This window comes from Triticum dicoccoides, chromosome 7A (genome assembly GCF_002162155.2).
Source record: "Triticum dicoccoides isolate Atlit2015 ecotype Zavitan chromosome 7A, WEW_v2.0, whole genome shotgun sequence".
Taxonomy (NCBI): domain Eukaryota; kingdom Viridiplantae; phylum Streptophyta; class Magnoliopsida; order Poales; family Poaceae; genus Triticum; species Triticum dicoccoides.
The window spans coordinates 677,866,039-677,882,288 of NC_041392.1; the positions used below are offsets into that span (position 1 = coordinate 677,866,039).

A 16,250-nucleotide genomic window follows, 5' to 3' on the forward strand; every position below is an offset into this window, starting at 1 on the left:
TCCACGAATCCTATTCCAACTAGGAAAGGGGGGAGTCCTACTCCCAGAGGGAGTAGGACTCCTCCTGGCGCGCCTCTCCTGGCCGGCCGGCCCCCCTCCCTTGAACCTTTATATACGGAAGCTGGGGCACCCCCTAGAGACACAAGTTGATCCACGTGATCATATTATTAGCCGTGTGCGGTGCCCCCTTCCACCATAGTCCTCGATAAATTTATAGCGGTGCTTAGGCGAAGCCCTGCGACGGTAGTACATCAAGATCGTCACCATGCCGTCGTGCTGACGGAACTCTTCCCCGACACTTTGCTAGATTGGAGTCCGGGGATCATCATCGAGCTGAACGTGTGCTAGAACTCGGAGGTGTCGTAGTTTCGGTGCTTGATCGGTCGGGCCGTGGAGACGTACGACTACATCAACCAAACGCTTCCGTTGTCGATCTACAAAGGTACGTAGATCACACTCTCCCCCTCTCGTTGCTATGCATCACCATGATCTTGCGTGTGCGTAGGAAAATTTTGAAATTACTACGAAACCCTACAGTGGTATCAGAGCCTAGGTTTTATATGTTGATGTTATATGCATGAGTAGAACACAAGTGAGTTGTGGGCGATATAAGTCATACTGCTTACCAGCATGTCATACTTTGGTTCGGTGGTATTGTTGGACGAAGCGGCCCGGACCGACATTACGCGTACGCTTACGCGAGACCGGTTCTCCCGACGTGCTTTGCACAAAGGTGGCTAGCGGGTGACAGTTTCTCCAACTTTACTTGAACCAAGTGTGGCTACGCCCGGTCCTTGCAAAGGTTAAAACAGCACCAACTTGACAAACTATCGTTGTGGTTTTGATGCGTAGGTAAGATTGGTTCTTGCTTAAAGCCCGTAGCAGCCACGTAAAACTTGCAACAACAAAATAGAGGACGTCTAACTTGTTTTTGCAGGGCATGTTGTGATGTGATATGGTCAAGACATGATGCTAAATTTTATTGTATGAGATGATCATGTTTTCTAACCGAGTTATCGGCAACTGGCAGGAGCCATATGGTTGTCGCTTTATTGTATGCAATACAATCGCGCTGTAATGCTTTACTTTATCACTAAGCGGTAGCGATAGTCGTGGAAGCATAAGATTGGCGAGACGACAACGATGCTACGATGGAGATCAAGGTGTCGCGCAGGTGATGATGGTGATAACGACGGTGCTTCAGAGATGGAGATCAGAAGCACAAGATGATGATGGCCATATCATATCACTTATATTGATTGCATGTGATGTTTATCTTTTATGCATCTTATCTTGCTTTGATTGACGGTAGCATTATAAGATGATCTCTCACTAATTATCAAGAAGTGTTCTCCCTGAGTATGCACCGTTGCGAAAGTTCTTCGTGCTGGGACACCACGTGATGATCGGGTGTGATAGGCTCTACGTTCAAATACAACGGGTGCAAAATAGTTGCACACGCGGAATACTCAGGTTATACTTGACGAGCCAAGCATATACAGATATGGCCTCGGAACACGGAGACCGAAAGGTCGAGCGTGAATCATATAGTAGATATGATCAACATAGCGATGTTCACCAATGAAACTACTCCATCTCACGTGATGATCGGACATGGTTTAGTTGATTTGGTTCACGTAATCACTTAGAGGATTAGAGGGATGTCTATCTAAGTGGGAGTTCTTAAGTAATATGATTAAATTGAACTTAAATTTATCATGAACTTAGTCCTGGTAGTATTTTGAAAATTATGTTATAGATCAATAGCTCGCGTTGTTGCTTCCCTGTGTTTATTTTGATATGTTCCTAGAGGAAATTGTGTTGAAAGATGTTAGTAGCAATGATGCGGATTGGATCGTGATCTGAGGTTTATCCTCATTGCTGCACAGAAGAATTATGTCCTTGATGCACCACTAGGTGACGAACATATTGCAGGAGCAGATGCAGACGTTATGAACGTTTGGCTAGCTCAATATGATGACTACTTGATAGTTTAGTGCACCATGCTTAATGGCTTAGAACCGGGACTTCAAAGACGTTTTGAACGTCATGGAGCATATGAGATGTTCCAGGAGTTGAAGTTAATATTTCAAGCAAATACCCGAGTTGAGAGATATGAAGTCTCCAACAAGTTCTATAGCTAAAAGATGGAGGAGAATCGCTCAACTAGTGATCATGTGCCCAGATTGTCTGAGTTCTACAATCGCTTGAATCAAATGGGAGTTAATCTTCCAGATAAGATAGTGATTGACAGAATTCTCTAGTCACCATCACCAAGTTAGTAGAACTTCGTGATGAACTATGATATGCAAGGGATAACGGAAACGATTCCCAAGCTCTTCGTAATGCGGAAATTGACGAAGGTAGAAATCGAGAAAAACATCAAGTGTTGATGGTAGACAAGACCACTAGTTTCAAGAAAAAGGCAGAGGGAAGAAGGGGAACTTCAAGAAGAACAGCAAGCAAGTTGCTGCTCAAGTGAAGAAGCCCAAGTCTGGTCCTAAGCCTGAGACTAAGTATTTCTACTGCAAAGGGACTGGTCACTGGAAGCGGAACTACCCCAAGTGATTGGCAGATAAGAAGGATGGCAAAGTGAACATAAGTATATTTGATATACATGTTATTGATGTGTACTTTACTAGTGTTTATAGCAACCCCTCAGTATTTGATACTAGTTCAGTTGCTAAGATTAGTAACTCAAAACGGGAGTTGCAGAATAAACAGAGACTAGTTAAGGGTGAAGTGACGATGTGTGTTGGAAGTGGTTCCAAGATTGATATGATCATCATCGCACACTCCCTATACTTTCAGGATTAGTGTTGAACCTGAATAAGTGTTATTTGGTGTTTCCGTTAAGCATGAATATGATTTGATCATGTTTATTGTAATACGGTTATTCATTTAAGTAAGAGAATAAATTGTTGTTCTGTTTACATGAATAAAACCTTATATGGTTACACACCCAATGAAAATAGTTTGTTGGATCTCGATCGTAGTGATACACATAATCATAATATTGAAACCAAAAGATGCAAAGTTAATAATGATAGTGCAACTTATTTGTAGCATTGCCGTTTAGGTCATATTGGTGTAAAGCGCATGAAGAAACTCCATGCTGATGGGATTTTGGAATCACTTGATTATGAATCACTTGATGCTTGCGAACCATGCCTCATGGGCAAGATGACTAAGACTCCGTTCTCCGGAGCGAGCAACTGACTTATTGAAAATAATACATACTGATGTATGCGGTCCGATGAGTGTTAAGGCTCACGGCAAGTATCGTTATTTTCTTAACTTCACAGATGATTTGAGCAGATATGGGTATATCTACTTGATGAAACGTAAGTCTGAAACATTTGAAAAGTTCAAAGAATTTCAGAGTGAAGTGGAAAATCATCGTGACAAGAAAATAAAGTTTCTACGATCTGATCACGGAGACAAATATTCGAGTTACGAGTTTGGTCTTCAATTAAAACAATGTGGAATAGTTTCACAAACTCATGCCACATGGAACACCACAGCATAATGGTGTGTCCGAACGTTATAACCATACTTTATTGGATATAGTGCAATCTATGATGTCTCTTACCGATCTACCACTATCGTTTTGGGGTTATGCATTAGAGACAGCTGCATTCACGTTAATAGGGCACCATCTAAATCCGTTGAGATGACACCATATGAACTATGGTTTGGCAAGAAACCTAAGCTGTCGTTTCTTAAAGTTTGGGACTGCGATGCTTATGTGAAAAAGTTTCAACATGATAAGCTCGAACCCAAATCGAAGAAGTAAATCTTCATAGGATATCCAAAGGAAACTATTGGATACACCGTCTATCACAGATCCGAAGGCAAGACTTTTGTTGCTAAATTCAGAAACTTTCTAGAGAAGGAGTTTCTCTCGAAAGAAGTGAGTGGGAGGAAAGTAAAAACTTGATAAGGTAATTGTACCTTCTCCCTTATTGGAAAGTAGTTCATCACAGAAATTTGTTCCTGTGACTACTACACCAATTAGTGAGGAAGCTAATGATGATGATCATGTAACTTCAGATCAAGTTACTACCGAATCTCGCAGGTAAACCAGAGTGAGATCCGCACCAGAGTGGTACTGTAATCTTGTTCTGGAAGTCATGTTACTAGACCATGATGAACTTGCGAACTATGAGGAAGCGATGATGAGCCCAGATTCCGCAAAATGGCTTGAGGCCATGAAATCTGAGATGGGATCCATGTATGAGAATAAAGTATGGATTTTGGTTGACTTGCCCGATGATCGGCAAGCAATTGAGAATAAATGGATCTTCAAGAGGAAGACGGACGCTGATAGTAGTGTTACTATCTACAAAGCTAGAATTGTCGCAAAAGGTTTTCGACAAGTTCAAGGTGTTGACTACGATGAGAGTTTCTCATTCGTATCTATGCTTAAATCTGTCCGAATCATGTTAGCAATTGCCGCATTTTATGAAATCTGGCAAATGGATAACAAAACTGCAATCCTTAATGGATTTCCTAAAGAAGAGTTGTATATGATGCAACCAGAAGTTTTTGTCAATCCTAAAGGTGTTAACAAAATATGCAAACTCCAGCGATCCATCTATGGACTGGTGTAATCATCTCGGAGTTGGAATATACGCTTTGATAAGTTGATCAAAGCATATAGTTTTATACAGACTTGCGGTGAAGCCTATATTTACAAGAAAGTGAGTGGGAGCACTATAGCATTTCTGATAAGTATATGTGAATGACATATTATTGATCGGAAATAATGTAGAATTATTCCGCAAAGCATAAAGGAGTGTTTGAAAGGAGTTTTTCAAAGAAAGACCTCGATGAAGTTGCTTACATATTGAGCATCGAGATCTATAGAGATAGATCAAGACGCTTGATAAGGTTTTTCAATAAATACATACCTTGACAAGATTTTGAAGTAGTTCAAAATGGTACAGACAAAGAAAGAGTTTCTTGCCTATGTTACAAGGTGTGAAATTGAGTAAGACTCAAAGCCCGACCACGGCAGAAGATAGAAAGAGAATGAATGTCATTCCCTATGACTTGGTCATAGGTTCTATAAAGTATGCCATGCTGTGTACCAGATCTATTGTATACCCTACCACTGAGTTTGGCAAGGGAGTACAATAGTGATCTAGGAGTAGATCACTGGACAGCGGTCAAAATTATCCTTAGTGGAATAAGGATATGTTTCTCGATTATGGAAGTGAAAAAAGGTTCGTCGTTAAGGGTTACGCCGATGCAAGTTTTGACACTAATCTAGATGAATCTAAGTCTCAATTTAGATACATATTGAAAGTGGGAGCAATTAGCTAGAGTAGCTCCATGCAGAGCATTGTTGACATAAATATTTGCAAAATACTTACGGATCTGAATATAACAGATCCGGTGACTAAAATTATCTCACAAGCAAAACATGATCACACCTTAGTACTCTTTGAGTGTTAATCACACAGCGATGTGAACTAGATTACTGACTCTAGTAAACCCTTTGGGTGTTGGTCACATATCGATGTGGACTATGGGTGCTAATCACATGGTGATGAGAACTATTGCTATTAAATCACATGGCGATGTGAACTAGATTATTGACTCTAGTGCAAGTGGGAGACTGAAGGAAATATGCCCTAGAGGCAATAATAAAGTTATTATTTATTTCCTTATATCATGATAAATGTTTATTATTCATGCTAGAATTGTATTAACCGGAAACATAATACATGTGTGAATACATAGACAAACAGAGTGTCACTAGTATGCCTCTACTTGACTAGCTCGTTAATCAAAAATGGTTATGTTTCCTAACCATGGACAAAGAGTTGTTATTTGATTAACGGGATCACATCATTAGTTGAATGATCTAATTGACATGACCCATTCCATTAGCTTAGCACCCGATCGTTTAGTATGTTGCTATTGCTTTCTTCATGACTTATACATGTTCCTATGACTATGAGATTATGCAACTCTCGTTTGCCGGAGGAACACTTTGTGTGCTACCAAACGTCACAACGTAACTGGGTGATTATAAAGGTGCTCTACAGGTGTCTCCAAAGGTACATGTTGGGTTGGCGTATTTCAAGATTAGGATTTGTCACTCCGATTGTCGGAGAGGTATCTCTGGGCCCTCTCGGTAATGCACATCACATAAGCCTTGCAAGCATTGCAACTAATGAGTTAGTTGTGAGATGATGTATTATGGAACGAGTAAAGAGACTTGCCGGTAACGAGATTGAACTAGGTATTGAGATACCGACGATCGAATCTCGGGAAAGTAACATACCAATGACAAAGGGAACAACGTATGCTGTTATGCGGTCTGACCGATAAAAGATCTTCGTAGAATATGTAGGAGCCACTATGAGCATCCAGGTTCCGCTATTGGTTATTGACCGGAGACGTGTCTCGGTCATGTCTACATTGTTCTTGAACCCGTAGGGTCCGCACGCTTAAGGTTACGATGATAGTTACATTATGAGTTTATGCATTTTGATGTACCTAAGGTTGTTCAGAGTCCCGGATGTGATCATGGACATGACTAGGAGTCTCGAAATGGTCGAGACATAAAGATTGATATATTGGAAGCCTATGTTTGGATATCGGAAGTGTTCCGGGTGAAATCGGGATTTTACCAGAGTACCGGGAGGTTACCGGAACCCCCCGGGAGGTATATGGGCCTTAGTGGGCCTTAGTGGAAGAGAGGAGAGGTGGCCAGAGATGGGCCGCGCGCCCCTCCACCCCTTGGTCCGAATTGGACAAGGAGAGGGGGCCGGCCCCCCTTCCTCCTCTCTCTCCTCTTTCCTCCCCTCCACGAATCCTATTCCAACTAGGAAAGGGGGGGAGTCCTACTCCCAGAGGGAGTAGGACTCCTCCTGGCACGCCTCTCCTGGCCGGCGGCCCCCCTCCCTTGAACCTTTATATACGGAGGCAGGGGCACCCCCTAGAGACACAAGTTGATCCACGTGATCATATTCTTAGCCGTCTGCGGTGCCCCCTTCCACCATAGTCCTCGATAATATTGTAGCGGTGCTTAGGCGAAGCCCTGCGACGGTAGTACATCAAGATCGTCACCACGCCGTCGTGCTGACGGAACTCTTCCCCGACACTTTGCTGGATCGGAGTCCGGGGATCGTCATCGAGCTGAACGTGTGCTAGAACTCGGAGGTGCCGTAGTTTCGGTGCTTGATCGGTCGGGCCGTGGAGACGTACGACTACATCAACCAAACGCTTCCGTTGTCGATCTACAAGGGTACGTAGATCACACTCTCCCCCTCTCGTTGCTATGCATCACCATGATCTTGCGTGTGCGTAGGAAAATTTTAAAATTACTACGAAACCCTACACTAACCGCCGCCGCCGCACTCCCCTCCCCCTCCTTCCCCTCCGCTGCCGACAAAGGTGTGCGCCGGCGTGCGCTCGACACCGGTGAAGGTGGCGGCACGGGGGATCCGGCGGCTCCACGTACCATGGAGGTCCTCGGCATCCGGGGAAGCAGCCCCGGGCGGAGAGCGCGGGGTGGCCCTGGCGGCGGGCCATTCCTACCGGAGCTAGTGAGGCGCCTCCCTCGGTCTCGAGGGGACGAGAAGGCGTCGATCCCCGTCGCTGGTGTACGGCCTCCCACGCGCGGTTGCCGCCGCCAGATGCATCCCATCCTCTCCGCCTGATCTGCTCCTTCCATCGCCGGATCCGGGTCCCAGGGGCTTAGACCGTTCTTCCCGGGCACCGGCAACGCGGATCTCGTCGAGCGGGGTTGGATCCGGGGGAAACCCCTGGCCGGCGCAGCCACATCGTAGGCGACGCCCTGGGCGTCGTTCCCCTCCTTGTAGGTTGTGGTGTGGATCCTTCTCCCCCTCATTTCGTCCCCTGCTAGGTGAAAGCCTAGGTCCCCTGATTCGGGCACCTCCTTGTAGTTCGTGGTGTGGATCCTTCTCCCCCGCATTTCGTCCCCTGCTAGGTGAAAGCCTAGGTCCCCTGATTCGGGCGGCAACAACACATCCGTGTCTGTGTCGTGTTCCTTCTTGGAGGCGTAGTCCGAGGATTGCAGGGGCGGCGAGAGAGTCGGGTTGTGGGTGTGATGGAGGCGGGTGGCAGCTTGGCTCTGTGCTTCAATGCCTTTTCTTCAGTGGCTCATCGTTGTTACCCTTGTTGCTATGACTGTGGCCGACGGCTCTTGCCCTTCGGTGTGGCTTAACCGCGGATGATGATGGTGCTCGGAGTGGTGTGCTCTGAGCTTGCAGGTCTGCTCCTTGTTCCTTCTCCATGCGCAACTTGGACGTCTTCCTTCTGGGTTCTAGGGTGAACCGAGCTGCCGGCTGCCGGTGCGGCATCCTTCGAGCCAGGATGAGAGGACAGGGGCCCTTTGCAGCGGTAGTTCTAGAGGAGCTTCGGTCCATTACTGTCTTCGAGTTTGGCTACGATCACGAAGCTTGCGCGGTGGTGCATCCTCTCAAGTCTGTAGTTAGTCCTGTTGGTGTAGGTCGTCCTGTAGGGTGATGGCTGCAGCATGGCATTCCTCAGCTTGCTATCGCTGCTGCTTTTGTGTGTGTTTGGCTTTGCTCCTTGTATCGGCCGCTTGTTTCTATTTGCTTTTCCTTGTAAGTTGGTGATCTTGTAATCCTGGCCGGTTGATGGCTTTGTTAATTCAAAGTCGGGCTATTCTTGAGCCTTTGTTCTAAAAAAATGTATGACGTCGGGACACCGGTTATGGATAACCCATTTTTTAGAAAAAAAAATGACTATTAGTCATTTTTCTATAAACTGTTTTTTTACTTTTGCAAAGCTCGGTTTTTTATATAAAGGATTTTGTTAACTAATCCAAACATCATATTAGGTTGTTACAAAATCAAGTTTAAGGAGAACTGATTCTCTATAAACTTGCTATCCAAGCAATCCCTACAAAAACAGTCCAATGCATATATATACCGCTTTACGAACATTTAATAATGTGTGGGACCCACATGTCATAGAGTCTGCTAAATAATATTTATATTGTGAATTTTCCGTACGATGCCTAAATCGCTCTACACTGTGGTATAATTATGGTGGGATGATAGGATATAGCATGCTCCAGACGACCTGCCCTCCTTTTGAAGGTTAACAAGGTTGGACTAGTCTTGATTAAAAAAAGAAGAAGGTTCAAATGGTCTATTATAGAGCGTGTATTATGAACTGAACAAAATTATATATTGAATAGAACTGGTGGGTTCTCCAACCATGAGTACTTATTTGCTTCAGACTCGGTCACATATAGACAACTTCATCAACAGTGACCATTTCATGTGTAGTATAGGTAACGAAAAGGGAGGTTACTTGGCCATTCTTATTCATGTTCGTCATGCGTGACATTGATGCACGGATAACCTAAGAAGCATTCACAATGTGCTCGGTATCTTCTTCCATGCATACACCTTCAGGTGATTGCATGCATGATGAGAACTTATGCAGTATGACATTAGAAGCAATCGTTAGTGACTTTAGTGTTTGCGCAGATGGTGGGAAGAATACCATTTCCAATTACTCAGCTTTCTTCAGCTCCGACTGATGACAACAGCTCCGACTGATGACCAAGTCAATTGCTTTCTTCAGAAGCAAGGATGGAGCAAAAACTTATGTTCGCATAATCTCTGTCAGTTGAGTTTTGAAAAAAAAATATCAGTTCAGTTCAAGTTCAGCAATCTCCATACTGATCTTTTTGGGGCAAATTTTTGCGAATAAAAGAACTTAATTCTTCATGCTCATTTGTTCAGATTTTTGGAGGTGTGAGCAGAGGTATCACGTAACTAGGATGGTACTACCAAATATGCATACATGTCCAGTAGTTTACTGTTTCAGACATGCATGACCAAGTCAGATTAGTCAGCCACTAGAACATATTAAAATAAAGTGGACGATGAAGCTTCCTAATGCTGTAGCTAGTCGGCATACTCAACCGGCTTAATGACCACTTCTATCTGGCCTTTGACCTGTTCGCAACCTTTACCGACTCTTTCTGCTCCTATATATACACATACATCCTTTGTTATGGAAAACCACACAAGTAAGAAAGAAAACACAACCCACAAACACTGAAACACCTCTCTAGGAAACACCACTCAACAACAAAAACCCGAATGGCCTCCTCTTCCAGCTTCCTTCTGGTTGCTCTTATCGCGTTGGCCTCATGGCAGGCCATGGCTTCTGATCCAAGCCCTCTCCAGGACTTCTGTGTGGCTGACAATAGCTCACATGGTATGTATTTCCAAGCTTTCTTAGTTGCAAAGTCTAAAATTTGCATATATTCATGTTACAGATAATATCATTACAAATCATCGACTTAAATGCTTTTTTTTATTATGCGCCTATGCAGTGCTTGTTAATGGGTTTGTCTGCAAAGACCCAAAGGAGGTGACTGCGGAGGACTTCTTCTTAGCGGCCAAACTTGACATGCCTAGGGACACAAAGATGAGCAAGGTGGGATCCATTGTCACACTGCTCAATGTCATGAGGATCCCCGGTCTCAACACACTAGGTATCTCCTTAGCACGCATTGACTATGCACCTTTGGGGGAGAACCCACCACACACTCATCCTCGTGCCAGTGAGATCCTCACCGTGCTTGAAGGGACACTCTATGTTGGCTTTGTCACATCTAACCCAGAGAACAAGCTCATTTGGAAGGTCCTCAACAAGGGTGATGTGTTTGTTTTCCCACAAGGACTCATCCACTTCCAGTTCAACCCCAACCCCTACAAGCCTGCAGTTGCAATTGCCGGACTTAGCAGCCAAAACCCTGGGGCCATAACCATTGCGAACGCTGTGTTTGGTTCGAAGCCACCAATCTCGGACGATGTTTTGGCCAAGGCCTTTCAGGTGGAGAAGAAGACTGTGGACTGGCTCCACGCTCAATTCTGGGCTGACAACCACAATTAATTAAATGTTGGACTACTAAACTAGTATTTTACAACAATGCTATGTATTGTGTACTAATAAGATTGTTTGTTGTATGTAAATATGTATCATGTATTATTCATTTGATTGGGAGTTGAATAAATATTCGTATTTAAGGCTAGTTTTACGCACATGAGACCACACTTAAATCTTATCTACAAATCAAACCTAACCGTTCTTATGAAAACAAAGGCTAGGTTTTGATCTGTTCCAAACGTAATAGTTGAGGACTAGGCAGGGCTCCCCAATGAGGATCAGTATTACGCCAGGGAGGCCGACTGCGGCGACTTTTCATTTGAAGAATGGAACACATACGATGTACAAAACAAATCCACCCTTTGAAGTGGGAAGGACTTAAAAAAATCACCTTTGGTAGCATGGGATTTTATCTGTAGGCCAAAAGATAGAGGTGTTTTTAGAATTATCAATCTCCCCTCTCAAAACAACTGCCTTTTGTTGAATATGGTTCATAAGTTTATTTACCATTTTGATATACCTTGGGTTAATCCCATTTGGAAATCTTATTATCAAGGTATCTTGCCAACTGAGGATCTCATTTGGTTAATCTCCACACGATTAATTATCGATCTTCTTGCTCTTTCTAGTGGAGGGACTACCTCAAATTATTACAAACATATAAAGATCATGCTTCCTGTTCCATTCAAGGTGGTTTCACTATGGAAATTTGGAATGATAATTGGCAATCTCCAAACAGAAGGCAAGTCTAGCCACACGTGCATTCTTTCTTCAGAGATCATCACATTTCTTTGCATGCCATGAGCACCATGGAGGACAATGCTGACCATTTTCATTTGCCACTTTCAATAGAAGCATTTGTTCTATTTCAGGTGATGAATAATGCATTGCATGCTTTGGAATTTTCTAATGAGCATGATTTTTGGCAAATCCCTCTAGGTGCACTTAGCTTCTCTATATCTAAGGTATATAGGTTTCTCATCTCTTCTTATAGTTTTTTACCTGTGTTGAAATGGCTCTGAAAAACTTGTTGGCAGTTGACATAGACGCTAATTTCTGGGCTTCTGATTTTGAACAGGCTCAACATGAGCGAATAAGCCGGCCTCACTCAAGTCTCTCTCGAGCCGCTCCCGCGGGCGGCTCGGGAGAGCAAAATCCAGCCCGCCGCCGGGAGGCCACCCACCGAAGCCGCTCCCCTCGCCGCCGCCCATGTACGCAGCAGGGCAAAGCCCGTGCAGTGTAGGCGGCGGCGGGGCCGTCAGTCACTTCCACGCTGGATCGAGGGGCGCGCGGGCGTCCCGATCTGGCGGCGACTGGAGCTCGGCGAGGCGAGGTGCGCGAGTGGGGCGCACTCGCGAGGTGTCTGCGCCATGGCGCGCTACAGGAGCGGGGCTGCGCGGATCTGGCTTGGGCGCGTGGCGATTACTCGGGGCTGCGCGGATCTGGCGCAGTCGCCGGTGCGCGAGGCGGGGCGGAGGTGTGGCTGCACGCGCGGCCTGCTGCTGCAGTGAGCGTCCGTCGCGTCGGTGTGGTGGATCCGGCTAGCTGATAGCCTAGAGTGCAGCGGATGGCTGTAGATCCGGCGAGCATGCTGGGGCGTGCAGTTGCGGACGGGCCGGCCAGATCTGGGCCTGCCCAAGCCGGAGGCTGGTTGCGGCGCGTAGTAGGAGAGGTCCGAGGCTGCGGCTGCGGTAGTTGCGGGCGGGCCGACCATGACTTGTACTTGTCGGCCTTGGCCGGCGCTCGGGAGGGGCACTGCCGGCTGGTGGTGGTGCTCGGATGTCGCTTGATGGAGCAGGGAGGATCCGTCCGTGATTGGATGCGGGGTGCGGGACCCGATCTGGTCTCTGCAGGCCCGTCGTCGAGGAGGCTAGCTGGTGGCCTTGCACAGCGGTGGCGTGCTCGCTGGGTGGGGGATGTGCGCGGTCCAGTGGAGGTACGGGTCGACCTCGGCCTACTGCGTGGGAGTGGCTGCACCGGGTGAAAGCCTGGCCGGTGCTGGCCGGTCGACGGCGACGGCGCCCGTGGGCGTCGCTATCCTCCTTGGACGCATTGTTGGGATTCTTCACAGCCTATACTCCCGGATCAAGTTCTTCGGGTGAAAGCCCAGATCCTGCTGTAGGGTCGGACAGTGACGTCATGTTCAACGTCGTTCCCCTCTTTAGGGCGCCGTCTTGAAGCTCTTGATCCCTTTGGTGCTTTCTATGACTGGACGTGCACGGTGGCTTCTGTGGCAACGATGATGATGGTGAGCAATATCGAAGGCATGGTATTGGTCGTGGTAGTCGGTTCTTCTTCTCTGACGTGTCTGTGGGGTTGCCTCGACTGTTTGTTGCTGTGAAGTCGAAGCCGCGGTGGCGGGGCCAGGTGGTATACGATGACGCGTGGCAAGTTGCTCGTTCGGTGATCCTCCGTGATGCCAACCTTGCCTAGTTTCTTCGTAGTTCATCATTGAAGTCGGAGCTACGTTGGCTTGTGTGGATTGTATGGAGTGTTGTGTTGCAGCTACTAGGGCTGTTGTTTTTCTTTTTCTTTGATCTTCGGATCTTCTGGTCCTAGGACCTTCACCACCTTGTTGTTTTCCGTTGCTCTCTGCTATTATCAATGAATGCCAGTGATGTTGGATCTTTCAAAAAAAAACATGAGTGCAATGCTAAAAAGAAAGATTTCTTCATTGAAGACAACAATTCTGTCTTGTGTGGCATGCAGGTGCTTGAAACGAGAGGCCATCTTTTTCTACATTAGAGTCTTGTTGTTTGCCTAACAAATGTACAAAAAAATTGTTATATGTTTTTTTCAATAACCGTATCCCCTCATGTACGAATACACGGTGGGCTTGGTTCGACAATCTTTCTCATGATAATCCCATTCATGTGTGCATTCGATTTGTTGAGTTGATTTTATCTAGAATTTGATGAACTGGTTAGCCCTCATGGATTAGTAATGTAAGAAATTTGAAGTCGAAAGAAGGAGAATCAGTCAAATCGCTAGCTGTACCATACCAACGCATAGCGATTGATTGCCACACGCAACATCTGTCTTCGTAGTCCCCACCCAATACAACAGGAAACCCCACACCCTTCCACTACGACTCATAGCAGCCCATCTGAAGGATCAAACATGTGTTAAATGTCAACCAGAGGGGGCGGGTGAAGTTATTGAGTTCATCATGCATATCGATCCATCAGCCACTCTGGATTCAGTGTTTGATCACCAACTCATAGTATGTAGGCCCCTCCCAATGCTTCACCTTATACATGTGCTAAGGCTGCCGTGTAGGCAAACAATTAGATGTGGCAAAGGAGGGAGATGAGTGTGGTGACCCCTGGAAGAAACAATGCCAAGCATGAGAACCTAGGCAAAACACTTAAATGAATGAAGTCCACCAATGCATGAACAACTTTAGTTGCAAAATCATTACGGATGCTTAGCACCAACGAGTTAAGCACCTATGCATTGGGTGGCTTTAATTGCTATAGCTTTAATGTGTTTAGCACCTCATGTAAGCACCAATGCATTGGAAGAGGCCTTAGAGAGAGTAGGAAGTAGGAACCAATGTTCTAAATAGCTGGCTATAGCCCGAATATTGCCTTTGGAGGCCTAGCTCCATGGAGCTCGGTTTTGAAAAATTAAAATTCGTCAAATTTCATATTTTCTACGTTTAAAAAAATTATGAAAACAATACAGATATACATGAAGGCATAACACACATGATATGTTGAAATGCGAGCTGTGCAAAAAAAAGATAAATCTGAGGCTTTTCAATACATGATACTATCCATGAATTTGTCTTTTTTGTACAGGTCACATTTCAACGCATTTCATGCTGAAATTTACACACATACACATAACATACTTATTTACTTGCACACAAAAATTCAGATTTTTTAAAACCGAAAAGTTTGAATTTTGAAATTTCCAATAAAACAGGCTTTCATGGAGGCCGAGGCCAAACGTTCCCGTTATGACCTCGATATAGCTTTTTGAGCAGGGTGCCACTAAATGGTACTCATGTACAATAGTCCGCTAATAGCTATAGCTGATTTGAAGGACCATGCTATTTGACATAGCCTGCTATTTAAAACATTGGTAGCAAAGCCGGAGAATGAGATAAAGGGTGGAAGTTACAAAGTTACAATTATATATCAGTTGCCCAAGCCTGACGTACCTGAGGTTTATTTTGAACTAGTATAAATGCATGTGCGTTGTAGCGGGCGAAAAAATTTACAGACATCAAAGAGCTCACTTTGCCCTCTGTAGTATAAAACGTGGACACGGATCGATGACGTGGCACGAATCTGTGGCGCTCACATGCGCCTCTCTCTCTCTCACCATGCGCACCCCCACCGACCCCGGCTGACCCACCACCCACCCCACCTTGCCTTATCCTCTGCCCACCCTACTCTCTCGCAACGCACCAGAGCCACCCGCCTTTACGTCTTTCTCTCTCTGTCTCTCTCACCCTGAGCGCCGCCCACGTCCGGACGCCGCCACACGCAGTGGCGGTGCCAGCCTTACAAATCTGTGGGGTTAATGGAACTTTTAAGATTTTTTTCTTCATGATGAATAGTAAATGAATAGTAATTCTATGCTATTTTCCACAGCTTACACATAGATTCGCCGTTGATGCTACACATGACAGAATTGTAGTCTTCAATGAATAAATTCTTTGTTTTTAGCATTGCACTCATGTTGAGCTTGTTCGAAATCAGGAGCCAAACACTACAGGAATCACTACACCATGACAAAAAATTAAGGGCAATTAACTACCGGGAATAAGCAAGAATTGGGGGCGAGTAACTGCCTGGAAAGCTTTATATGTCGGGCAATGATGTATAGATCAATGCATCTGCCGCGAATATGGAAGCTACATGGGCAGGCCATCTGCCGGCATCTTTTGGGGCGGCCCAATTGCCCCAAATTCATTTTGAGGGCGAACGCACTGCCCTTAACCAGTTGGCGCGGAATTAACGAATTGAGGCCCAAAAAGCGCGCGAGGCAAGTCGCGGGAGAATGAAAAATTAGAAGACACTGGAAGCCCACCGTGGCCTTTTCCCCCTCCTCTTTCCCCTTCTCCACACACTTCATCTCGAAAAAAACACATCTCGACGCTCTCCCTTCCTCAGCAGCCGCCCGCAATGCATCTCGCCGTCGCTGCCAAACCCTAGCGCCGCCGCCCCTCCGTCGACCCACCGCTGCCGCGCCCCCATCCCCTGCATCGACCCACCGCCGTCGCCCCTGCATCGACCCGGCGCCGCCGCCCCTATCCCCTGCATCCACCCGCCGCCTTCATCCCCTGCATCGACCCACCGCCACCGAACCTGCATCGACCCACC

General features: G+C 45.8%; 1 protein-coding gene and 1 pseudogene across 1 annotated transcript; both read left to right on the forward strand.

The window, feature by feature from the left end:
* The first annotated feature begins 10,062 nt into the window (after positions 1-10,062).
* On the forward strand, positions 10,063-11,030 carry LOC119331996 (germin-like protein 8-11). Its single transcript, XM_037605176.1, has 2 exons — positions 10,063-10,239; positions 10,358-11,030. The coding sequence occupies exons 1-2, from the start codon at positions 10,122-10,124 to the stop codon at positions 10,918-10,920; spliced, it is 681 nt and encodes a 226-aa protein (XP_037461073.1). The 5' UTR covers positions 10,063-10,121; the 3' UTR covers positions 10,921-11,030.
* Positions 11,031-12,284: 1,254 nt separating this feature from the next.
* On the forward strand, positions 12,285-13,092 carry LOC119333870 (annotated as a pseudogene).
* The last annotated feature ends 3,158 nt before the right edge of the window (positions 13,093-16,250 follow it).

Bases quoted from the DNA above. Each gene is read 5' to 3' on its own strand.
- LOC119331996 (XM_037605176.1), top strand. From the start codon at position 10,122: ATGGCCTCCTCTTCCAGCTTCCTTCTGGTTGCTCTTATCGCGTTGGCC. The intron at 10,240-10,357 runs GTATGTATTTCC...GCGCCTATGCAG, and splicing joins GGCTGACAATAGCTCACATG to TGCTTGTTAATGGGTTTGTC.